This window comes from Ixodes scapularis, unplaced genomic scaffold, assembly GCF_016920785.2.
Source record: "Ixodes scapularis isolate PalLabHiFi unplaced genomic scaffold, ASM1692078v2 PGA_scaffold6__148_contigs__length_123643588, whole genome shotgun sequence".
Lineage (NCBI taxonomy): Eukaryota > Metazoa > Arthropoda > Arachnida > Ixodida > Ixodidae > Ixodes > Ixodes scapularis.
This window is the reverse complement of record NW_024609881.1, coordinates 82474013-82497070: the sequence shown is the minus strand read 5'-3', so window position 1 is coordinate 82497070 and position 23058 is coordinate 82474013. Positions and strand designations below refer to the sequence as shown.

At 47.9% G+C, this 23058-nt stretch overlaps 2 protein-coding genes across 2 annotated transcripts; both read right to left on the bottom strand.

Moving 5' to 3' along the window:
- Window positions 1-9504: 9504 nt before the first annotated feature.
- Window positions 9505-10209, bottom strand: LOC120842810. Its single transcript, XM_040213988.1, has one exon. It carries the CDS (start codon window positions 10207-10209, stop codon window positions 9505-9507), a length of 705 nt encoding a protein of 234 aa, XP_040069922.1.
- Window positions 10210-20249: 10040 nt separating this feature from the next.
- LOC115308240 lies at window positions 20250-21794 on the bottom strand (the record flags this gene model as incomplete). Its single annotated transcript, XM_029966084.3, has 1 exon — window positions 20250-21794. A coding segment is annotated over one exon (1128 nt), but the record flags the coding sequence as incomplete, so codon positions are not given.
- Window positions 21795-23058: the final 1264 nt, after the last annotated feature.

The following is a 23058-nucleotide window of genomic DNA, read 5'->3' as shown; positions in this document are numbered from 1 at the left end:
CCGCACCTCCCATTGACCAAACTCTCTACATATACGGCTCTGAAGCGCCAGTTGAACCTGTAGCGTACATTATAATAACTCTATGATCAAACCATGCTTGATAGACCGCCGTTGGATGGATGTTAATGGCTTCATAACGGGCGGTAGCTTGCCCCACCCAACCGACACATTAAAAACCAAAAGTATAATTTCTTTATTTAATTTTTTTATAGATGATTTCTACCAGCTATTAAAATACAGTGGACTCGAATACCGGGTATTGTTTGGACCGGCGGCGGCGCGGCTCCACAATGGGAACTTGTGAAACTGCCCATGTAGACAACAGTCGCTGCGCTGCAGGCAACTGGGGGGCTAAGCTCGGCGCGGCGAGATCGAGGCGAGTTCTCCGCCAAACTCGCCGACTGCCGCGATTGGTCGGCGCCGTGCATGACGACACGCGCCGACACTCCCTAGATCGTGACGTTAAACGGAGGGTTTGAGGCAGTCGGAGAGTTGCATATTCGGAACTCGCGGCGAGATGCGGTGACGTCACTGTGACGTGGCAGAAGCCGCCGCGGATGGGAAAAGCTTGCGGGCTCCGACCTACGCGAGTTTGGGCGAGTTGGGCGCGAGAACAGGGAGAAGCGTCCAAAATGGCAGCGTTTTCGTCCGTGTTTTGCCGTCGGCATAGGTATTTAAACCACGCCAATGTGTTTGACATGGACGACGTTCATTTCCAACAACACTATCGCCTCTCGAAAGACGTGGTAAGGTGGCTGTGCGATGAACTGCGTGGCGAACCGGGCTTGAGGCGATGGAGCCGTGAATGAACCGTCGCCCCCGTCGTGAATCCTACATCCAAATTCTACAAAGTGAATCCTAGAAACAAATGTGTTTTTACGGCAATCTGCAACCAGGAACGCAATTTACCATTACCTACAGGCTTTTACAATTATTTTGATGGGTTGCTGTGCTGCGTAGATGCAAGGTAAACGCACTTGATAAAATTCAAACTAAAACAGATGATAGAAGAAAAGCAATATACATGAATGGCGCAGACTAACAACTGTGTAATTTGTTTCTCATCTTTCTTCTTCCACACCGTATTTTGACAAACAAATTGGCCGTTAGTTGTTTATACAGCAGGAGAACATGCCAGAACATTGCGACATTGTCACCTACTGTAGATAAGCAATTTAGCCAGTGCAGTATGACTGCTATCCTAGGGTCTTTAACGTGCACCACGTAGTAGTGATACACGACCGCATGCCGGTACGATGCTCATCAACATCGAAAAGGGCAGGGGTGGGGGGTGAATCCACGATCCTGAGTTCTGCAGCGCGAGCTTTCACTCCACGTGCACCCTATTCTGAAAAAAAAAAAAAATTGGGGTTGTGTGGCGGTGTGGGGGGAGAAAGATGAGAAAGAAATTACACAGTTGTTAGTCTGCTCCATTCCTGTATGTTGTTTTTCGTCTATACTCTGCTTTAGTTTATATCTTTATCAAGAGCGTTTCTCTTGCATCTACGTGGCGCAGCAAACCATCACAATGTCTAGTCAACTAGCCCCCATCCAAGCAATGTTTGTATAATTAGTATCCCTGCTGTTACCTATTCTTATTTGTCATTTACGATTTAAATAAAAAAAATTGGGGTGTATGTATGTTGATACTGCCTAAAACTTCGTCTGCCTCAACGGGGAAGATTCTCCCAGCTGTAGATGAGAAATTTAGCCATGCAGTGCCGTACAACCGCTAGCCTGGGGTCTTTAACGTCCATCCCTCAGTAGTGTTACAGAACTGGGGGGCTAAGCTCGCCTCCGGCGGGAATCTCTCCGATGCCACGTCACGAGGGAGGGGAGGAGCTTCTTTTGACTCCGCCCCGGCGAGTTTCCCACTCCCCCTCTTACATTTCCGACCCCCCCCCCCCCCCCCGGCGGCGGCGAGTTCCCCAGCATAGCTCCGATTTTTCCCTACGCTCCGTAGTAAAGGGTTTTTATTTTATTTAAATCGGGGGATCGGTGGCCGGCTGGCCTAGCGCACACCAGCTCGGAGCACGTCGAGCGAAAGGTCCGTTGCAGAACCCACGATGCTGGGTTCAATCCCCACCCCTGCCCGTTTCGATGCTGATGAGCATCGTACCGGCGTGCAGAGTCGCTAACCAGCAGAACGAGTGTTATTGCGCTAACTCCGTCGCTCGCCGCGAGGTAGCGATGTATGCCCATTCATAATACAGGGGCGAGCGGCGAGCCAGGCGAGCCGTCCGCGTCGCAGGTAGAGATGCACTGGTACGGGCCAGACCGCGGTCCACGGGCCGGCTCGGCCCGCAGGCCGTGCTCGGGTTTCACGGCTACATTCATGAAGGGCCGGGGCCGGGTACGGGCCTTGCATTCAAGTCTACAAGGCGGGTCAAAGCGGGCAAAGCCGGCAATTACTTTTTTTTAGCAACATATGTTCTTTGGAAGCGTGTTCGGGGGGTTGGGAGAGGAAACACGGTTGGGGGATGAAACAGATGCTGAAGCATGTGTGTGTGCGTGTATGTTTTTGCACGTTTCGGTGTGTGTGCAGCGAATGCTTTTCCAGAGGGCTAGCGGCGCAACGTTCCTTTTCGCCCATCAGCACGCACACATACGCGCACAATGCGCACCCTCGTCGTAAACCATCTGTACGTACGAGTGCGTGCATCCCCAATATGGGTGAAGAGGTTCCCCTGAGAGGGGCGTTTCCTGAACAATTTCTCGCAGACCACCGCAAAAGACGGCGATATATATATATATATATATATATATATATATATATATATATATATATATATATATGTGTGTGTGTGTGTTTTTTAAGCTTAACAGATTTGTTGACAGAAAGCCGTGAGTTACACTTATGCCGCTTGTGGAGGTGAGTTATACGGCCAGGGGGATATATTATAGGGGGCTAATCGTAACAATCAGTTGACAAATCAACTAAAATTCGTTAATTATCTTTTTAATTAAGGAAATAGACAAATGGTTTCAATTAGAAACTTGCTCAGCGTCATCGAAAAGCACTCAATCGTTCATTTTCAGAAAGACTGAGCGCGTGAGAAGCGTAGTAGTGCACTAAAGTTACAACTCGTGGAGCACGTACAAAGCTAGCGGTTGCGATAAGGCGCCCGCGCAATTTTTCCGTCTCTTATCTAGCCCCAGCCTTGTACCTGCTCCACGAGCGGTAACTTTAGTACAATACTACGCTTCTCACACGCCGAAAGTCTTTCTGAAAATGACTGATTTAGTGGTTTTCGATGACGTTGAGCAAGTTTTTAATTGGAACCATGTCTATTTTCATTAATTAAAAAGTTAATAACGAATTTTAATTAATTAGACGACTGATCGATACGATTATCCCTCTATAATACGTCCCCCTGGCCCTATAACTCACCTCCACAAACAGTATAAGTGTAACTTTCACGGCTGTTTTTAAACAAATCTGTTAAGCTTAAACAAAAACAGCCGGGATATATATACTGTAAACGACTTAACTTTCGCGAGGATATTATTTTCGCGAATTTCGCAACTCGCCTAAAATTCGCGAAAAATAGGTCCCGGGAACAGTTCCTGTAAAACGTAAACAGATTGGAATCTATATTGAGATACCACCGTGTCGCGAAAATTAGAACCCGCGAAATATTCCAACACCTCCGCTTTTACCTAAATCGCGAAATACTGAGCCCACGAAAAAATAAGTCGTTTACAATATATATATATATATATATATATATATATATATATATATATATATATATATATATATATATATATATATATATATATATATATATATATATATATAAGGTGTTTCAGAGAAAGCAGGCCAAATCGTTCCGGCGAAAACTACTCATTGCAACGAAAAAAGGCTTGTGGTGTTTTGGTCCTGGGCCAGGGGCCCATTTAGAAAAATTATTAAAGTCCAGGATAATTAATTTTTTTTTATTATTTTTGCGTAATAACCTTTTTTAATATTGTGTTTAAGGGCATGATTTAAATGAGAAAATTGCTCAGCATCATCAAAAAACACTAAATCAACAAATTGCAGAACGATAGAAGGCACGCGAAGCATTTTACGGCTTTCTGAAAAACCGCACAAAATCGACGGGTTTTTAAGTTTCGGTTTGCTATCGGAGCGCATCTCAGCCCCGGCGGCGCCGCGCCCCGTGGAGAGATAGTGTAGCCAGCCTCTGCTGCGTCGCGCGATGACTGTGTTTAGGGGGTGGGGGCGACGGGGGCGGCCGCCCCCCCCCCCCCCCCCCAAACGAAGTCGACTCCCCCCTTCCCCCTTCTCGGAGGGAAATTTGACATGGGTGGACCCCCCGATGCACACGAAAGAATAAGAGAATAGTATTCTTACAAACTTTGCCCCCCCCCCCCCCCCCCCCCCCCCAAACGGAGTTCTGGATCCGCCCCTGTGTTGAAGAGGGATGGTGATAGTATCCCTGGGGTGTCCCTCTGTCTATCGGGTGGCTGTCTGAGGTGTAGTCGTCCAAGTGTTCGGTCAGAGAGGACATTTTTTCACGTAGTTGTACATCTTGTGTCCGGGGTTTATTTCTTTTAGGTTCTTTAATATAGCCGCGTGTGATATTTGGTCGAACACCTTGCTCATGTCGATTCCCGCGACTATTCTAAGTTTTACCGTGCTTGGGTGATTGAGTATTTGTTGTTTGATCCTGATTATCATGTCTTGCGTGCTTACATGTTTTCTGAATCCTATCATTGTCTCCGGTAGTGATTCTTGACTTTCCATGTGCCATTCTAGCCTCGTTAAACCCTTTTTCTATTAGCTTTCTCACACAGGATGTTAAGGAAATTTGTCGATAGTTGTCGATGGCTGAGTTTGATTGTTTCCCTGGTTTTGGGATTGGTATAATGACTGCCTCCTTCCACTGGGTTGGTAAGTTACCTTTGTCCCACACTCTGTTAATTTCTTTAAGTAGAAGTGTTAAATACTTGTCTGGGAGATTTTGTAGCATTCTGTGTGTTATGCCGTCCTCTCCCGAGGCAGTATTTCTTTTGAATTCACTAAGTGCGCTTCTTAACTCCCCTTCACAGGATGGGATTCCTTCCGCGTCCTCGATATTATATTCTGTTTCTGTGCCAGGGAAAGTTATTGTGTCCTTGTTAGGGTAGAATTTGTACAGTAATTTTTCTGCTGCTTGGTAATAGAGGCATAGTTTATTTGTAGTGTGTTTTGTTTTAGGTTGCCCTCATAAAGTTCGAAGGATTTGCCATACTCTCGGGGTGTGTAGGCCGTTTAGTTGATCGCAAGTTTGGAGCCGATTTTCTTGTGCCATCTCATTTGCGTAATGATATGCTTCCTCTGTGATTCTTTGGATGGCTTTCTTGAGACCTGCGTTGGATTTATTTATTTTTTCAAAATTTTAGCAATCCTGTTTTGCTTGTCCCATAAGCTAAGAAGATGCGAGTCTACGTACGGCGCTTGTTCACTGTTTGCTATCCATTTGGTCTTGTTTTTGTAGCTGCCCTGTATTTTATCTAGTCCCTGCCTCCACGTCAGGTCAGGAATATTTTCTACGTTTTTTTTAAAGTTCTTTTCTTATTTCGTCCCACTTGGTGATTTTGCTTTTCGTTCCCGCTGGTGTTTTCTTGCTTTTCCTGCGTGTTCTTATAGTAATGTTAATAGTGATCACTACCTAAGCTTTGTAGGTGGTTTTCCCAATGGCACCTTGGTTTGCCTTTGTACCAGGTTAGGTCCGGGTTGGTGTCGTCCCTTTGTACGCTACTGCCTGTCCTGGTGGGCATCGTGGTGTCATTCATGAGAGTTTATTGTCTGTTAGTCATGATGTTTTCGAGTTTTCTGCCGTTAGGTGAAGAATAGCTGTAATTCCATTCTAGACGTGTGCTGTTAAAGTCGCCTGCAATTAGTATTGGATATTTATTGTTTTGTTGTATAAATCGATCTAGGTCTTTATTATGTTTGAACTCTTTTTCAGTGTCCAATATGCGTTTAGGAATATTATATCTGTCTCCATCGTTTGAATTTTAATTGCTACGTGTTCTTGCTTTTGAGAGCTAAGGTGATTAGTGTCTATTTGTATAGCCGCAATGGATTTATGAGTGCATGTTATTGTCGCTCCTTGTGGGGGGCGGGGTTATCTTGGTTCCTTTTTAGGAGGTTCCTTGTGATACTGGGTTGGGAGCAGACTTGTGCCTATCTCAAATACTCTACTTAAGATACTGTATTTCAAATACTTTTTGAAGTATCTTGGTATCTTGCAAATACTTTTGATCGAGAGTATTTGATACTCTATTTTAATTACAATTCCGAGTATCTTGCACTCATTATCTCAAATACATTTTTGAAATTCCGCCATTTTCCGAATTTTTCGGTATGATGTGGCGTGGGCGTGGCACCAGCAAACGTGGACATTCTTTCGAGCAACCAAATCCTGTTGCTAGCTCCGATTAACTGCGGTGACTTTGATTGCGCACGTGAAAACGAAGTTGTCTTTTTCCGATTCTGACTCATATTTTAGCCCAAATTTCGTACAATGAAGGTTGTCCCCTCGCCTTCCCAAAGGCACTTTTCGTTTCCATGGATTCCCCTCCCCCCCCCCCCCCAAAAAAAAAAAAAAAAAAGAAAAAAATCCTTAAACAAAAGGTGTGGTTTTACGGAAGTAAAGATGCCACCCTGAAGCGCAACACAGACCATGAGCGACCTACGACAAGAATGCAGTATTGAGTGTCAGTAAAATAACAAATAGAAGAAAATGAGAAGTGGACACACACACAAAAAAAAATTGTTTTGCTTTTTTGTATATTTGACCCCGCTAGGGCAAAACGTCGAGGTTTTCTTTTGTTGCTTTTCTTTTTGTGATCAGTCCGTCACTTACTCCTCTCGCGAACACCGTCTGTAAGCGAACATTGATAAGCAGAGAACAGTACAGGAAACGAACTACGAGCTGGATGACCTCTCAAAATGCCAACAAAGTGTCCCCCAACGTTAAGTGCCTTTCTGAACCCAACCTACTTGAAGAAGGTGCGACCACTGCCATGGCTATTATGTTCGTTTTCTTTGTTATTCATTCACTCATATCCGTATCCCAAGTTCGTTTATAGTGAACTCCTCATATAGGAAATATGAATTGTAGTTGAACAATGCATCTAAGGTGTGCTGCAGGACATGATATGTAGCCATGTCACTATTGGCGAGGCGCTCTGACCCGTTTGTCATCCCCACTCCTCGGTGTTTACCCAAGACAAGGCCTTGTAGGCATGTTCATGTCATATTTTTTTAATGGAACGTGGGGCACAGTGTAATGTAAAAATACTAACAATTAGTGAAGTGACGTTAAGTGCCGGATCTCTCCCGAGAGCAGTCTTCAGAGGATGCGAGGTTGACCCACTTGGGCTTTTGTGTTTAGCTGGGCACCGTGCATGCTGCATTGTTCATGCAGGCCAGAGTGGTAACAAACGAGCCAATCCTCCCCCTCATCAAGGAACATGAACTCCAGCCGAACGCTGACACCGCGTTCGGTTAAGACAGCCGAGCGCTGAGTCATTGTATTTGTTGTACCCATCCATGTAATTCTAAAGTTAACCGCTTGGGCGCCACGGTCTGATATCCTCCCCAATCACTAAAGCGACCTCTTTCTTGTTGTCCCAGAAACATTTTTGTAACATGTATCAGTAATATTGCCACGCGCGTTGCCCAGCGAGCGCGTGGCCGAAAGCTTACCGAGCTTGGCTCTCCCCCGGGGGCTCCGGGTTCGATACCAGGTAGCCGGACTCCTGTTTTATTTTTTCGTTCAACTTGACTTTCTCGTAAGTTCGAGAACCTTGTCGTCTGATCGAGTTACGAATGTCCTACGCGCCGAACTTTCCACTCCGAATGTTCCAGAAACACACGCGGGTACAAAAGGTGCTCCGAGTGGCGGTCCGGAGTCAGTCTCGCCCCAACTCTCGATCCTGCTGTTTCGCCGACATCGACGAATGCGACGCTAGCCTTTCTCTATTTTATCTTGGGCATATTTGCCCCATTAAACATTTAGTTTCTTCAGTTATTCACCGCCTCATCATTTGTCATTCGTGACAATATCCTGCTCCTTATAGTTGGACTGCATTAAATAGCCCTGCGATACTTTTCTTTCTTTTTTTTGTTTTGTCTTGTTGCGTGCTAATAAGCCATTCTGATAACCCAGATTTGCGCCGCTGTATAATTGCTGTTGTCACTGACGTCGATACAAATTACGCAATGCGGAAGTATCTTCAAAGTAATTGAATTACATTTCTAAGTATTTGTACTCTACTCAAGATACTTTACAGCGAAAGTAACTTGAGTAGTATTCTAAATACTTTGTGAAGCAGGTATTTAGTAATTTTAATACTTTTATCGGGTATTTTGTCGAACAATGGTTGGTAGTGAAGGTCGTAGCCCGGTATGGTTGAAGACCCCGTTACTTTCTTGTACTAGTATAATGTCTGGCTGTTCTTTTGATTGCTGTATGTATTGTTTCAATAAATTGATCATTTTACGCAAGCCGCGGCTATTCCATTGCCAAATTATTATTTCGCCATTTCGGTACAGCTGTTTGATCTTATTCATGGTTCTTAGTTGTCTCAGTGTCCTGGTTGGTGTCCTCTGTGGTAACTACTTTGTATGGGATACTTTCGATGTCAAGGCTCGGTGTTTGGGGTCTTTTTCTCAAAGAATTGAGTACGGATTCTAATTTAATGAGCGAGCTTTCAAGCTGCCTTTGTCCAATTTCCAGGTTGACAAGTTGTGCAGCAAAAAGGGTATCTCTTTTCTGGAGTTCTTGTTGCATATATTCTGTATGATTGTGTCCCCTTTTTTAGAATTCCTTTTGAAAGAGTTCATTTCTTTGTTGTAGTTTCCTTTGAAGAGAGTCTAGATTTCTAAGTATTTCCATTGTGTTATGTTTGTGTTAGGCTTGTTTCAGTCGCGTGTTTGTTCACGTTGATGCCTGCCTTCATTGCTCTAACGATGTTGATTTGTAACGGTGTTTCTTTAAATGCGGATAGTACGACCGCACATTGCTTCTTGGGGCCCTCTGCGGGGGTTGCCGAAAGCTGGATGTTGGATTTGTTTGGGGCAGGGGAAGGAGATGATGCACTCCGAAGGGGATGATGCCGTCGTCTTCTGTAGGGCCGGTGGGGTTTACCTGAGGGGTTGCCGTGACTTTTTGTTCTGGTATTTCGCTTGCTTTTCTCGGTGGTCATTTTTTTTTTTTTTTTTTTTTTTTGTTCTTGTGGGTTTTCGCTCCTGCTTCTTGATCTTTCGGTGTGTCCTAGCATTGCGAAGCTGTTGCGTGTCAGAAGCCTGGGCCATTGGGTGCTTGAGGTGCTCCTGTCGTGGATGTGCTGTAGTTTTCTCTGAGTGTTCCGCCTACTTCTTGGGTTTGTCACGTCTACTTGTGGAGGTATATTTGGTTGACGCTAGCTTCGGGTGCGCATTCCTTCTCTGCGGTTTCTGTCTGCCTTATGGCGTACTGGACATTGTGGGTAGTCTGCCGGGTGTTCTCAGCGGCAGTTTTGGCATTGGATTTCACAATTGTGCTTTAATATCGCGTTGGGATCAGATGGAAGTTTAGTTCCGCAGTGTAAGCATCTCTGGTAGTGTAGTTTGTTTGGGCAGACATCTGCTTGGTGACCTATGGTGTCGCAGTTGTTGCAGAAGAGGCTCCTTGGGGTGTAGGGATGGAGCCTCATGACTAATCTGCTGTAGAGGGCGAATTCAGGTAGGCGGGTTCCCTCCATGATGGTTAGTACGGAGTGGGATGAGCCTATTCTCCGAGCTTGTATGACCTTGGTTCCTTGGATCTCAAGTTCCTGCTGAATTTCTTCGTCTGGGACTGACATTCGGATGCCATGTATAACACCTTTGACTGTGTTATTTCCACTGGTTTTGTATGCGAGGATGGGGTGTTGTTTGTTGAGGACTAGTATTTGGCGGAGGCGGAGGAATATCTCTCCTGCATGCGTGCGGTACGTGTCTATCGTAATGCGGTTCGGAACGGCTCTCACCTTCACGTAGGTGTCCCTTTTTTCTGTCGTGGTGAGTGCCGCCGCTTGTACAAGGCTTCGCTCTATAGCGTCGGGTGGTAATTTACTGAGGTCTGCGCCGTCTGTGAGTGTGATTATCACTGTTATATTTTCTTCGAGTCCTTGGTTTGGCGCACCTACGACTTTCCAGACTTGTTCTGTGGCGATTTCTTCTGTGTCCATGCTTGTTGGAGGTGTCAGGGCGGGCGAATGAATGAAGATGGTGGCCCTTTCCGCTCAGCTGGGGGCAGCCGGGAGTTCACGCGCATGCGCTCACGCCTCTCGCTCTGCGCTGCGGGCTGATGGCTCAATCGGGAGGAGGGCGTTACGGCGGCGAGATCATAGAGTGGCCAAAGTCTCCCCATATACGGCTCTGCGCTACTCCAAAGCCTGCGCTACTATGCTCCGAATGAGCTATAGACTCTTTCAGGCAGCTGTGCATGCGCGCCGCCATAACCGACCTTCAGTTTTCGTTCCCTCTTATTCCGTTCGCCCCACTTCATCATTACCACAGCAGGACAGGTTATTGACATTTTGGATGTTACTGCGTCCTTCTCCCTAGCATAGGCCTTTGTAGAGGCTTGTCAACGTCCGCTTCCGTGGCTCGGCATCTCGGTAAAGACCCGTTCACAGAGTTGCGTTCGGAGCTACCACTACGCTTACGAACGAATGCAACCGATTGGAACGACGATTTACCATAGCAACGAAGCGCCAAACGGTCGTTTCGTTCGTGTCCGTTCGTAACGCAAGGAGTTGAGCCGGGCTGAACTTTTTCGTTACGTTTGGGAACGACGGGAGCGACATACCGATCACGGGTCGAGGAGACCTCGGTCGCGCGCGTTGCATGCGCGTCGTGCTGGGTTCCTTCTATCTGCAAACATGGCGTCGGTGGTGATCGTCGGCGCGGACGGCGTGGTGGAAGCTCATCGTTCCCCGTGAAAGCGCTATCCTTGACTGTGAATTTTCGTCGTGTGTCGTTGTGATAGCCCAGCACGTACTAGAAGGGAAGATCCACCTACTCGTGCGGCGATCTCGTGGCGACACTCTCAAGACAGCAGAAACGCGCGTGCCGTTGTGTTCGTTAACTTCGACTACAGTGGTGCTTTCTTAGCATTTGTGTCCTCGAACATCGCCCTGACTTCTTTTTTGGCGCACCCCATGCGTGTGCTCAAGTTCAAGGTATTACTGGTACGTACCGTATAAAAGATGCGAAGTTTATCGTGTTTTCATCACCCGAGAAAAGTGATTAGTGTTAGCAATCATGAACGCTCGCAACGTCTATCTGATCACGAAATCATATTTCTACGTTGCTATATCGCTGCTAATATTACATCGTCTTCTATAATCGTAGAAAAGGTGTGTGGCGATATTTTTACTATTGGCAAGGTCTTGAATTAGAGTCTTGATCGTCCAAGACGGCGTAGTGCATCTTTTTCTTCTTTTTTTTTAATTCACTACCCTGCAAGCGTATCATGAAAAGAATAAATAAACAGACCGTCATAGAAGGCGGTCTGTCTGTTTTCTGTTACGCAAGTGAGTGGCAGAGCGTCCCCTTCTTTTTGGAGGCAGCGCTGAAACAGCTGACGGCGGCGGAGAGGCGGTCGCCGTGCTGCCGGTCCGTCCGCTGCGTTTGTTGCGGTGGTTGCATGAGTGTACGCGCGGCGCAGAGCAATCGTTCCGGTCGCTCCCGTCACAACGGACGCAGTCGTGGATAAATGGTTCGTTTCAGATGTCTGAACTAGCCTTTACAGAGCTATTATAGGCGCACAGCCGATGATCTTCCTGACTGTATGCCGTAGCCGAAACCTCCGGCTGCTCCGGTGAGGACCTCGCGCCAGGCACGAAACCGTTCGCCATGTTTGTAGCGTAACTGGATTGCTTACAATTGGCTAAGAGCAAGAGCTGAAGCTCGTTTCTCATTGGCTGTTGATTCGTGTGGTTGCATGTGGTTGCATGTGTGTGTACACGCCGCGCACAGTTGTCGTTGAAGTCGCAGCGGTTGCATTCGTTCGTAAGCATAGTGGTCGCTCCGAACGCAGGTGTGTGAACGGGCCTTAAGAAAAGAGAAGGTCGGCTATGGCGGCTCAATTTGGCGCGTGTTGAAAGCGTCTATATAGTCAAGGAGGTTAGAAGTACTAGGAGGGAGCACGTTTCAATATTTGTGAAGCCTAGTCATAAAACGTTTGAACGATGTTGTGGCCAACGTGACCGTAGATCTCTCTGGCAATTGGTGTGCGTGAGATGTCACGTGTGAGACGGATGGTTTATTGTAGAAGGATTCCTTGCAGGCTTGCACGCGCTCCGTCCAGTAGGTTTGATCAGATCGAAGGCTAACTACGGTCACGTGATGTGGTCACGTTGGCCTGAGAAGTGAGGAGAGTAAGGAGGAATGTGAGAAAGAGGTGAGGCGTCAAGGGAGCATGGCTGGTGGAGGCTACGCGGCTGACGTCATGCCCTTTCCTACCCTTCTATCTTCCTTGTATATAGTGGTCTAAGCAGTAGCGGCGGCAGTCACGATACGCGAGTTTCGGTTTCGAGGCCTCATCAACGCAGGCCTACAAGTGTGTATCGTTCAAATAAAGGCGGAAACACTGTGTCCTTACTTTCTCTGCAAATCTCCGTTTCGTGCGCGAAAAAAAAAAATTAATGCAACAGCTGCTGAGTTGTTGCCAAAAGAAATAACAATATTATTGTAAATGTTTTTCTATTTAAGTCACATCAGATTTGCATGAAAGTGCGCCCCCATATTCACAATGTCTCGTTTGTAATTTTTAAAATGCCGGTTGCTGATGTTAGGACACACCGGATGTTTAGGAAGATAGTAAGAGTTAGGAATGGTTGGATGTGCTACGGTCGAGCATAATAGTTCTGCGTTTAGTTTTATCCGGATAGATGAAAACCGCGAAATAACGCTAATTGAAAAGCGATATTATTTTGTTTTGGCACAAACTGCATGTGAGCCGAAAACAGGATTGCTATAATGGCGAGGAGTGCTTTAAAGTAGTTGCCAGTCAATGTTGCAACTACCTCGTTGCATCACTGCAGAGATCAAATGAAAATGACGTTATCCCGATTGTACCACGTCATTTGTCACTTGCGCAGTGGACTACGTCGTTTTTGCGTCAATGTCTGGTCGATCTTCTGCTCTTAAGGCAGAAAATATTGAAGAGAACCATACTCACAAGGGCTGTCGAATAGTGATGGGCCGAACTTTTGCCGAATTGAAATTTCGGCGTCGAATCTTAGGATTCGGCAAAGCCAAATTTTCGCCAAACTTTTCTAAAGATTCGGCAAAAATACATTGTCGGCAGACCTAAAAGTTGATGTTTCGTTTTTCCAAGCGCAGTGATGTGATTGGCCGAAGTCATTTTGGAGCCTTTCGGAGCAGCCAGAACAGTGTTTTGGAGCAGAAAATGTGGCAGTTGGAGCAACCAAAACAGTGTTCTGGAGCGGCAAAAGTGGTTTTTGGAGCAAACATTCTTTGAAAAAAATATATTTGTTTTAAGTGTACAATCGAAGGGCACTTTGTGTTGTGTTCTGACGGGATGTGTTGTGACTGAACTCCCTGCTCGTGTTTTTACTGCTGAGACATCCCAGAAGTGCACAGTGCTGTAGGCATTGCCGAGCAACTTCGAAAAACCGCTTGCCACCGTTTTTGCTGGTTCCCAACGTGCCAGATTTTCGTCAAAAGTAAGCGAACGTAAAACAATGAATTGCAAGCGTCCCGGCTGGTGCCTCTTTCGTGCAACCATGTTCGCATGCACCTATAAGCAACTTCGGCAGGCTTGCAGTTGCGCCTGGTTCGTCGCGCAAGCGGAGACAACAGCTGTTCGATCGAAACCGAAACCATGTCGCTCCGCTCCGTCGCCAAGTGATTCCCAAAATTGTATGCAAAATGTAACTGCCGAGCATACGACAAAAAACAGTCCAGCAGCGCGTGCTTGCCACGCCGGCAAACAAGGTACAAGCTAAACACACACGCACACACACACACGCACACACACACACAAACACACACACACACACAAACACACACACCCACAAACACACGCACGCACGCACGCAAACAAAAAAAGAACCTGAGTGCATCGATGCAAGACATCGCGAACCGCGGTCAAAATGTTCTTGGAGCGCTTTGTGCAACGACTGAACCCGGGACAAACAAGCGCGCTGTGCGGGTTCAGCGTCCAGACATTGCCTTCTTTGCCTTTAGCTTACTTCTCTTCACCAACTTTCTTCTGAGGCAGATTTTTCACGGGGGTACCTCTCGAAAGAAAGTACACCGATGGAAACCTAGATAATTAATACTTCGACACAGCTGTCATTGAGTTAAAGAGGGATTTCTTCAATAATGTATGATTTAAACAAGAACCGGAATGTTGATGAACATGCGGCGATACTTAGTTTAATTTTAAAAAGCGCCATATCTGCAGCTACGATGGCAACACCCGACATCGCGCGACCACGGTGACTGGAAGGTAAGGAACAAATATAGTCTTCCCACGCCCGTTGCTTTCAGGAGCGAGTGCTTCAGCTCACAAAGGAACTCCCGCAGCGCAAAAATGTGGTTTTGTTTCACAGCATGACGACATGGCTGGCCTGGTACCTGGCATGCTAGCGTCGGAGCGTCCGCACACACCCGCGTTTATCGTTCAATATACTTTTAAAAAATATGCGAGACGAGACCCACGAGACTACGAGAGTGCGGAACGCAAGACGGCGGGAAAACCATGGAAGACTGGATGGAGAATTGGTGCAGGGTACTTTGTGTCGGGCGACCTCATGCGCCCCATAGCATACGCATGTTCAATTTTGGTACTGAGTTTAGTTTCGGTTTTGAAAAACGACTGAAACTGTTTTTTTTTTGTTTTTTTTTTTGTTTTTTTGGCGCAGGCTTGGCGCAGATTATCTATATTTTGGCAAAATGTAGCAGGATGTAGCAAGGTTAGTCCCTTGGCGCAGTTTGGCGCAATTGGCGCAGCAATCACATCACTGCAAGCGACAAGTTTTTAGTCTTTTTTTAAGGCACTTTGACACAGTTATTAATAAATAAGGTGATATTCAAGTTGATAATTGTATCGCTGTCATTATTGTGTGTGTACTGGTGTGACATTTTGCAGAAGTGGTGTGGCAACGAGGTGGGTGGTAGTGGCGTAGCGGGCGCAGTCACGAATCACGATACCCGAATTTCGGTTTTGAGGCATCAGCGCAAGCCTGCAAGTGTGTTGGAGTAAAGGCGGCAACACTGTGTTCTTGCTTTCTCTACGAGTCACCGTTTCTTGCTCGAAAGTGAATGCAACGGCTGCTGAGCATTTACCTGAAGAGATAACAATGTTATTGTAAATAGTCCTTTTTTTTTTTTTTTTCTAATTCCAGTTATTTCAGTTTTGCATGAAAGTGTGTGTCTCATATTCACAACGTCTCTTTTTTAACATTTAAAATTCCGGTTTCTTATATTAGAGCACACGCGGACGTTTGGGAATTAGGAATATCGTATGTACAACGCCGAGCATGATAGTTCTGTGTTGAGTTTTATGCGGACAGATGAAAACCGCGAAATAACGCTAATTAAAAGGCAATTATATTTTGTTTTGGCAGAAACTACTTGTGAGCCGAGAACAGGATTGCTATAACGGCGAGGAGTGCTGAATGTTGCAAATACCTCGTGCATTACTGGAAATATCAAATGAAAATCGCATTACAGAATGTACCGCATCATTTCTCATTTGCGCAGTAGACTGAGTCGATTCTTGGTCGATCTTCTGTTCTTGGGGCAGATAATATCGACAAAAAAACAGACTTACAAAAGCTGATAAACAAAGTTACCGTATACTCCGCACATTGACGTAACCGCTGGTAGTACTGCACTGTCTGTACGATGGTAACCGCACGACTGCACAGCGTCCATTTGCAATCCATGGCCCCGCGGGCCCATCGCGTTCTCACCCGTGCGCAGGCGTTTGCCGAAGTTTTGCCAAATATTTGCCGAACTTTCCTGCAGAAGTTCGGCATGTGCCGAACTTTGCCGAATCTGAAGTTCGGCAGGTTCGATCCATCACTACACACTTAACACTGACACCCCCCAAAAAAAATTTTTTATTTTTTGCCAGGCGCTTCATTATGGTGTCGGAGGACTACCCAATTAATATTTTGCAACAGAGTAGCGTATTTCTTTAATAAAGCCAAAAGACGCAACTGCTCGAAACCGAAACCGAAACCCGACGGAGGTCGGAGAAGTGGAGAGAAGAGAGTGACTGGCGGAAGTCACGTGGCTACACCCGACCGTGCGTTTTTTTTTTGTTTTTTTTTCTCCTCTCCGGTAGCAGACGACACGACATACGGCGTGCGATGCGGCGTGCGGGAACTGCTTGCCGTGCGATTCTTTTGCACGTATGTTTGTTCCGCTCGTTGTTATCTACTCCAAGATGAGTTGTTTTGTACATTGAGGAGTTAGAGATGAGTAGTGAGTGCCCGTGGTGAATTTGCATGATCGGCTCCGAAAAGAATAAACCCAAGATGTTGCGTGAAGAGCTGGCTCACATGTCCTGCATCCGAAAAAAAGTGGCATTGTCGAAAGATCATCGGGATCGGGACCAATGGCTGGCTGCAATTCCTGTAGAACATTTACGGGCACCTCGGAAAGCGGACGCTACCTGATTTATATGCTCCTTGCATTTTGTGGAAAGTGATTACATTGAGTTCGCAGGTGTCAAAACGGAAATCCCATGCCGTTTAATTCAGCGAAGTATCGTCCACAACATTTGTTTGTTATTTTCTTGTTTGTTTCTTCAGTGATGATTGTAAAAAAAAAAAGAAAAAGATACGTAAACATCGGAAATTGTTTGCAAAAAAAAAAAAAAAAAAAAGTTCACGGGGGATCGAACCCGGTCCTACGGCGTGTGAAGCGGACGTCATTCCCACTGAGCTACTGGGGCTTTTTTTTTTTTTTTATTATTAAAAGTATGTTTATTTACAAAGTTTTAAAATGATCACATTGGTTGCCATACACTTATCATGTCAGTGAGCACTGTTTGACAGGCGAGGACCGCGATTCACACACAAATTCAATATATATCTCGCTCAATCATTTCTCTGTAGCGTCACATGCACCCCAAGCAGCCACTCGCGCAGCGGCCCGGGAATCCTTGTTTACCACTGAGCCTTTAGAGCGCGGTTATGCATACGCGTTCCAAATAGCGACCAACATTCAAGCCCTTGTTGTTCCGTCGCCTCAAGAAGGCTGCTCACGTACAGAAAGCCGTCGCAGAAGTGTTCCCAGGCGGGCTTGGATCCCTCTCGGACCTCCAAGTGATCCGTCCTCGACCGCCACAGCGCATATAGACCGAGGAGTGCCAGCAGCTCCCATGCCCTACTCTGTGCACTGTCGCCGAAAAGCAGAAATTTCGCGCTCTTCCACTCTACGTAAAGATCTATCTGCAGCACTGCTCGAAGCTCTGCCCAAAAAAGCTCCGCATTCGTACAGTACAAAAACACATGTTCAAGTGTTTCGGGAAACGGACACAACGCACAATTTGTTGACCACGGTTCAAAGAAACCTTTTTTAACCAGCCACGTCTTGACCGGCAGTACTTCGAAATGGAAGCGTAGGAAAAAATTCTTGACTGCCGTTCTGACAGGGTAGCTACGTAAGCGACGATATACATCCGATTTATCCACACTTCCCGGAAAGCTGCGATAGAGTGGGGGCGGTATGAGCAAATCAACTGTGTCCCAGTATAGAGATTTCTTTTTAACTTTCTGCAGGTACTCGTCGGAAAAGCGGGCTCGGAAAAATTCCTTCGCCGCTGCTGTTTCCTGGTAAAACTTCAGAGCACGTGCTCGGAAGTCTCCAGTGTCCCCCTTGAGCCGCGGCCCCAAAACGCTTCCTCCCAGCTCCTTAAACGCAGAAATCACGAGAGGATTGCCTTGATCGCGGAAAAATAGGAAACGCTGTACTTTCAGCTTAAGTTCTACGTTTACGAGGCCCAACCCTCCTTTCTTCTGGCTTACAAATGGGTTGTCACGCCTCATACGTTCAAAACCCGAGTCCCAGATAAACGTTGCGAAAAATCTATGCACCTTCGCCACGTCACTTTGGGAGCACGGCAACACTTGTGCCGCGTACCAAACGGTCGGGAAAAAAACAGAGTTACAAATAAATGCGCGATTGAACAAAGAGAGTTCCCTAGCATGCCAGTCAAGCACCTTACTTCTGAGGCGATTAATGTCCAAACCACCGCATCGGCCACTCAGTTTCTCTGCGGTCAAACTGAGCCCTAGGTAATTCGAAACGCTCGTCGTCCAGGTGACACCGAGGAACTGCTCCGGTTTCAAGTCCCAGTCTCCAAGCCAGGCTCCGACAGATTTGTCTGTGTTCATCGCCGCACCCGAAACACTGCAGAAGTCTGCGATGTGTTGGGTTACAGCGCGCACTTGCATCCTTGACGAGCACAACACCGTGACGTCATCTGCGTAGGCGAGCACTTTCAGCGTACCCGACGCTAGGGACAGCCCACGAATGCTCGCGTCACCGATAATGGCCCAGCACAACGGTTCCAGGTACAATGCGAACAGAATTGGCGACATCGGGCAGCCTTGTCGCACGGATCGGGTAACTGCAATGGGAGCCGTCCTGTTGCCGTTGACCAGGAGCCGCGTCGTGATGTCACGGTAGCACAGCTGCACATATCGTAGCAGTCGCACCCCGATCCCACACTCCTCCATGAGCCGGAAGAGGAACGAATGGCGAACCCGGTCGAAGGCTTTGCTCAGATCTACCTGAAGCACTGCCACTGGAACCTTCAACACCTGCGCTGCCTCGCACACGATTCGCATCGCGTGCAGGTTGGTGCTGATGGTCCGTCTCTTGATGCCGTAGGCCTGATGCTCTCCGACGACGTCCCGTAGACCCCACTCCAGCCGCTTTGCCAGAATCTTGGCTAAGATTTTATAGTCGCTTGTTAGCAGACTGATGGGCCGGAAATGGTCGACCTTCGCGGTACCCCTTGAGTTTTTCTTCTGGATGAGCACCGTTACCGCCTGTCGCATGGATGGTGGCAGCAGTCCTCGCTTCAGTACGTCGGCGTACACGTCTCGTAGGATAGGACACAGCTGGGCTGAGAACGTCTTGTAGAACTGGCTACCGAGCCCGTCCACTCCTGGCGATTTGCGCGGAGCTAATTCCTTGATGGCTTCCTCGACCTCTGATGCCGTTATTTTCCGGTTCATTTGTTTTCGGACCTTTGGGGATATCTTGGGCAGCGCCACTCCAGTAGTTTGGAGAACGCCGTCGTCCTCCACTCTCGTGAACAGGTCGGTGTAGGCCTGCAAAAACGCGTCTTCGATTTCCTCTTGCCGGGTAACCTCGACGTCGCCTACTTGGAGCTTCCCGATCTTGTTGCGTGAAGCGTGCTGGCGTTCCTTAGTCTTGAATATTTTGCTCGGCTCTTCATCTCTCTCGAGGAACAGCGTTCTGCTTCGGACCATGGCACCGCGGTACTCCTTCTCGAGAAGCTCCAGAATATTGCCTTTGCAATCGCGGATATCTTGACTGAAGAGTCCCGGGGAACGATTTTCCTCTGCGATGAGGATTTCCAGGGTCTTCATCAAGCGGCGCTTTTCCGCCCTTTCGCGCGCCGCTTTTTCCTGGCTGTGCCGGAACGCTTTGAGCTTGACGTCCTCTTTCAGCTCCTCCCAGGTTACCGCGTTCATGGGCGCACCTCCCGTTTTGCCATCGAGAAGCTCCTTTATCTGCGTGCGCAGTTGTTCGTCTTCGATGAGGCTTTCGTTTAGCTTCCAGCTACTCCACCAAGAGGACTTCCGGGTTCGCGGCACGGGTCTGCCCAGCGTTACCGTGACCAGAGCGTGGTCCGAGAACGCCAAGGGTAGGACTTCTAGCACAGGCGTCATTGCTGAAAATTCTCCCGAGAGGTAAATACGATCCAGTCGAGCATGGCAATTTCCTTGCCAATGCGTGTACGTTGGGTCGGCTGTTTTCTCGTTGTCCTTAGCATCCACCAGGTCGAAGTCGCGGAGCAGTTTTCGCAGTTCCAGCCGGCTGACGTCCGCTCTCAGCCGCTTTGAGCAATCCCTCTCGGCCAGCACACAATTAAAATCGCCAGCGAGGATCGTTCGACAAGGTGTGTCGAGATACTGGCGAAGATTTTTGAAAAAGTCCCGTCGCTCAGTCGCGTCATTAGGCGCATACGCAGATACAAGCCTGTGAAGCTGTCCGCAGTGCAGCATTTCTACAGCGCACACCCGTCCGTTTCTGTCTCCCTCCCAATCGGGGCAGATTGCGATGTTTTTCTTCTTGCGAATCATTATCGCCGTTCCTCCGCTCTGTCCAAATGCCCTCGACAGGAAGATGACGAAGTGACGATCAAAAAAGCGCGTCAACTCCTCCACTTGACCGTCTGTGGCAATCTTGGTCTCTTGCAAGAAAGCGACATCAACCCGCTCGCGCAGAATCGTGTCCAGCACCCATTGCTTTCTTCTTCTCGCCAGAAGACTTACACAATTGAGGGTTGCAAACTTAAGGGCTCGCATATTGTGGAAAAGGGGGTGCTGGTAAAGTCATGCGACGAGGACACTTTCCAGAGATGAGTAGTGAGCAGAGAGAAAAACAAAAAAGAAGTGACCTACGGAAGGGCCGGCCGACGTCGCTCTTCCGTCGGGATGCGCGGCTTCGGGTTAAAGCGCTCCTTCCGTGTGGTGTTCTTGTGCCACTTGAACTCAGAGCGTGCTGATGCTTCCCCTGGCCGCATGATGCACGTTTCACTGGCGTCGCTAAGGTCGGAGTTGTCGTCGCTCAAACTGACCTGGTTCGTGTCTTTTGATTCCAGAGCTTGGATGGCCTCTACGTCTTTTGATATAGACATTTGGACGTCGCTCGATATGACAGGGCTGCTGCTCGACGCTTGCGCATGGTCGAATTTCATGGCGTCCCCCTCGGGCTGCAACTGTGGAGGGTGCACTTCTTTCAGTTCATCGACCGGGGCCTCTTTCGCACCGACTGTGGCGGAAACCTCAGTTTCGACGTCCCTTGCGGCCTCCTCTGCCTCTTCCTCGTCCATGTTGAGGACACCATCTCCATCCGCCACCACTTCCTGCGTCACTGTAGCGTAGGTACGGACGCAGTTGTCTCGTTCATGTCCAAAGCGATGGCATTCGGCGCATCGCGGTACGCGACACTCTCGTCGAATGTGTCCCGTACCTTTGCAGCGTAGACATAATGGATCACGTCCCGGAATCACGACCAGAACGTTGCCACCAGCAATCCTCAACTGGTGCGGAATGCGTTCTAAAGTGACGCCCTCCTTTAGGCTTAGCCGCACCAGTCTGGTCGTCGACTGGACGCCGATGAATCCTTCCGCCTTCCATTTTTCACGCGTCAGGTCCTGAACCTTCCCAAAGGGCTCTAGGGCCCTCCTGACGGTTTCGTCTGACGCGTGGAAGGGGAGCCAATGCAGTTTCATGCGGACGTCTGCGTTCTCCGGGTCCACGACGATGCAACGCTTGCCCTTTACCTCCAGTTCTTTGGCGGTGACCAGGCGCAGCTTGGCTTCCTCCGTCTTGAAGGTCACCATCCATAGATGATTCATTTGATAGGCGCCGAGCGCCTCGATGTGCCCGATCACACCAAGACGTTCCATCTCGGCCCTGAAATCGCCTATCTTGTATGGACGAGCACTCACGTCACCGTGCAGCAGCACAGAGTTGCGCACAATGGCTCCTGATGGCAGAGGAGGCAAAACAATACGATAATCCGAGTTAGCTGAAGAAACAGATGAACCGCGGCCGGCGAGGGCCGTTATCGACGCTCCTGAGGAGCTCATGATTCTCCAACCGTAGTGCTCGGAAGCCGGAAGTAGAATGCTGAGCTACTGGGGCATCTCGTTTCTGGTGGATCTCTTTCCTTAGTAATAATTCAGCCGGTAAACTGTAAGTTTGAAAGTTTGCTGTCGATTTTTCTCTAGCAAAAGCACTCCCGGGTCGAAGTCGGGAAGCACCACGCTTTGGGGACATTTGCACCTAGTAAAGAAATCGTACGCGTGCATATTCAACTCGAAGTAGACACGTCGTGCTTGACGTTTGCGCGAGCGTTGTCTTCAGCCACGAGAAGGGAGCGACGGCTCGGCGACGTCTTCGTGCAAATCGGCTTGGTGGCCGGGCGTGTCGTACGGGATGAATACCAATTCTTTTGATCAGTCCCAAATTTCTCTTTTAACGGCAGACAGAATTCGCCGGTACCGCGAACGACAGTTCTGAAATAGAGGTCCCACGCCCGTCGTCCGCTGTCATCGCCGTCCCCGCGAGTCCCACGATACGTGAAACGACGAACGCACAGAATGCTTCCGGTTGTCTGTGGAACTTTTTTTTTTCAATCAACGTATTTACAGCTTTTTAGAAGCCACAAAAAATGGGTTTCATATTTTTTTCTATTTTTAATATTGAGTGTGTGCCTTCAGTGACCCACGACTTTGATTAAATTTGGTGGTCGCATCGATACCTTAGAAAACGGCCCGTGACCGCGAAAAAGAGAGTGAGCGAGACTCGAACCGGCCAATTCTTGATCGGCGGTTTTCGGGCGGAAAGAAACCGAATTTCGAGCCGCAAATTCTGTTCTGGGTAGTTGAGCCCTCATATGTCACGTACAACTAACAACCTCGGCGAGCATAAATACCCTGTCAGTGTCCCTTTAAAATTTTTACACCCTTATTCGTGTAAATGGCTCGTCCTCTGGCTAACGCCTTCATTCGTGTAAGGGTGTTAGCCGCCGGAGGTGGTGAAAATCGTGTTAACTGCTAACACCCTAAAAACAATATGTTGGCCAGTATGCGACAGGCGATACGAGCCTGGCGAGCCGTACGCGGCTTCTCGCCGGAGCAAGAGCATACGGCTCGCACGCTCGTTTGGTGTCATCTGTAGGCGCAAAAAACTTTCCAAACATCTCTATGTCCAAGCGCCAACACCGCAAATAATACGAGTAAGGCCGAAACCGTTGGAGACTGAACAGCCGAGACTGTCGCC

What these genes read in the sequence shown, in the direction of transcription:
- LOC120842810 (XM_040213988.1), bottom strand. Translation starts at nt 10,209, where the DNA reads ATGGACACAGAAGAAATCGCCACAGAACAAGTCTGGAAAGTCGTAGGT.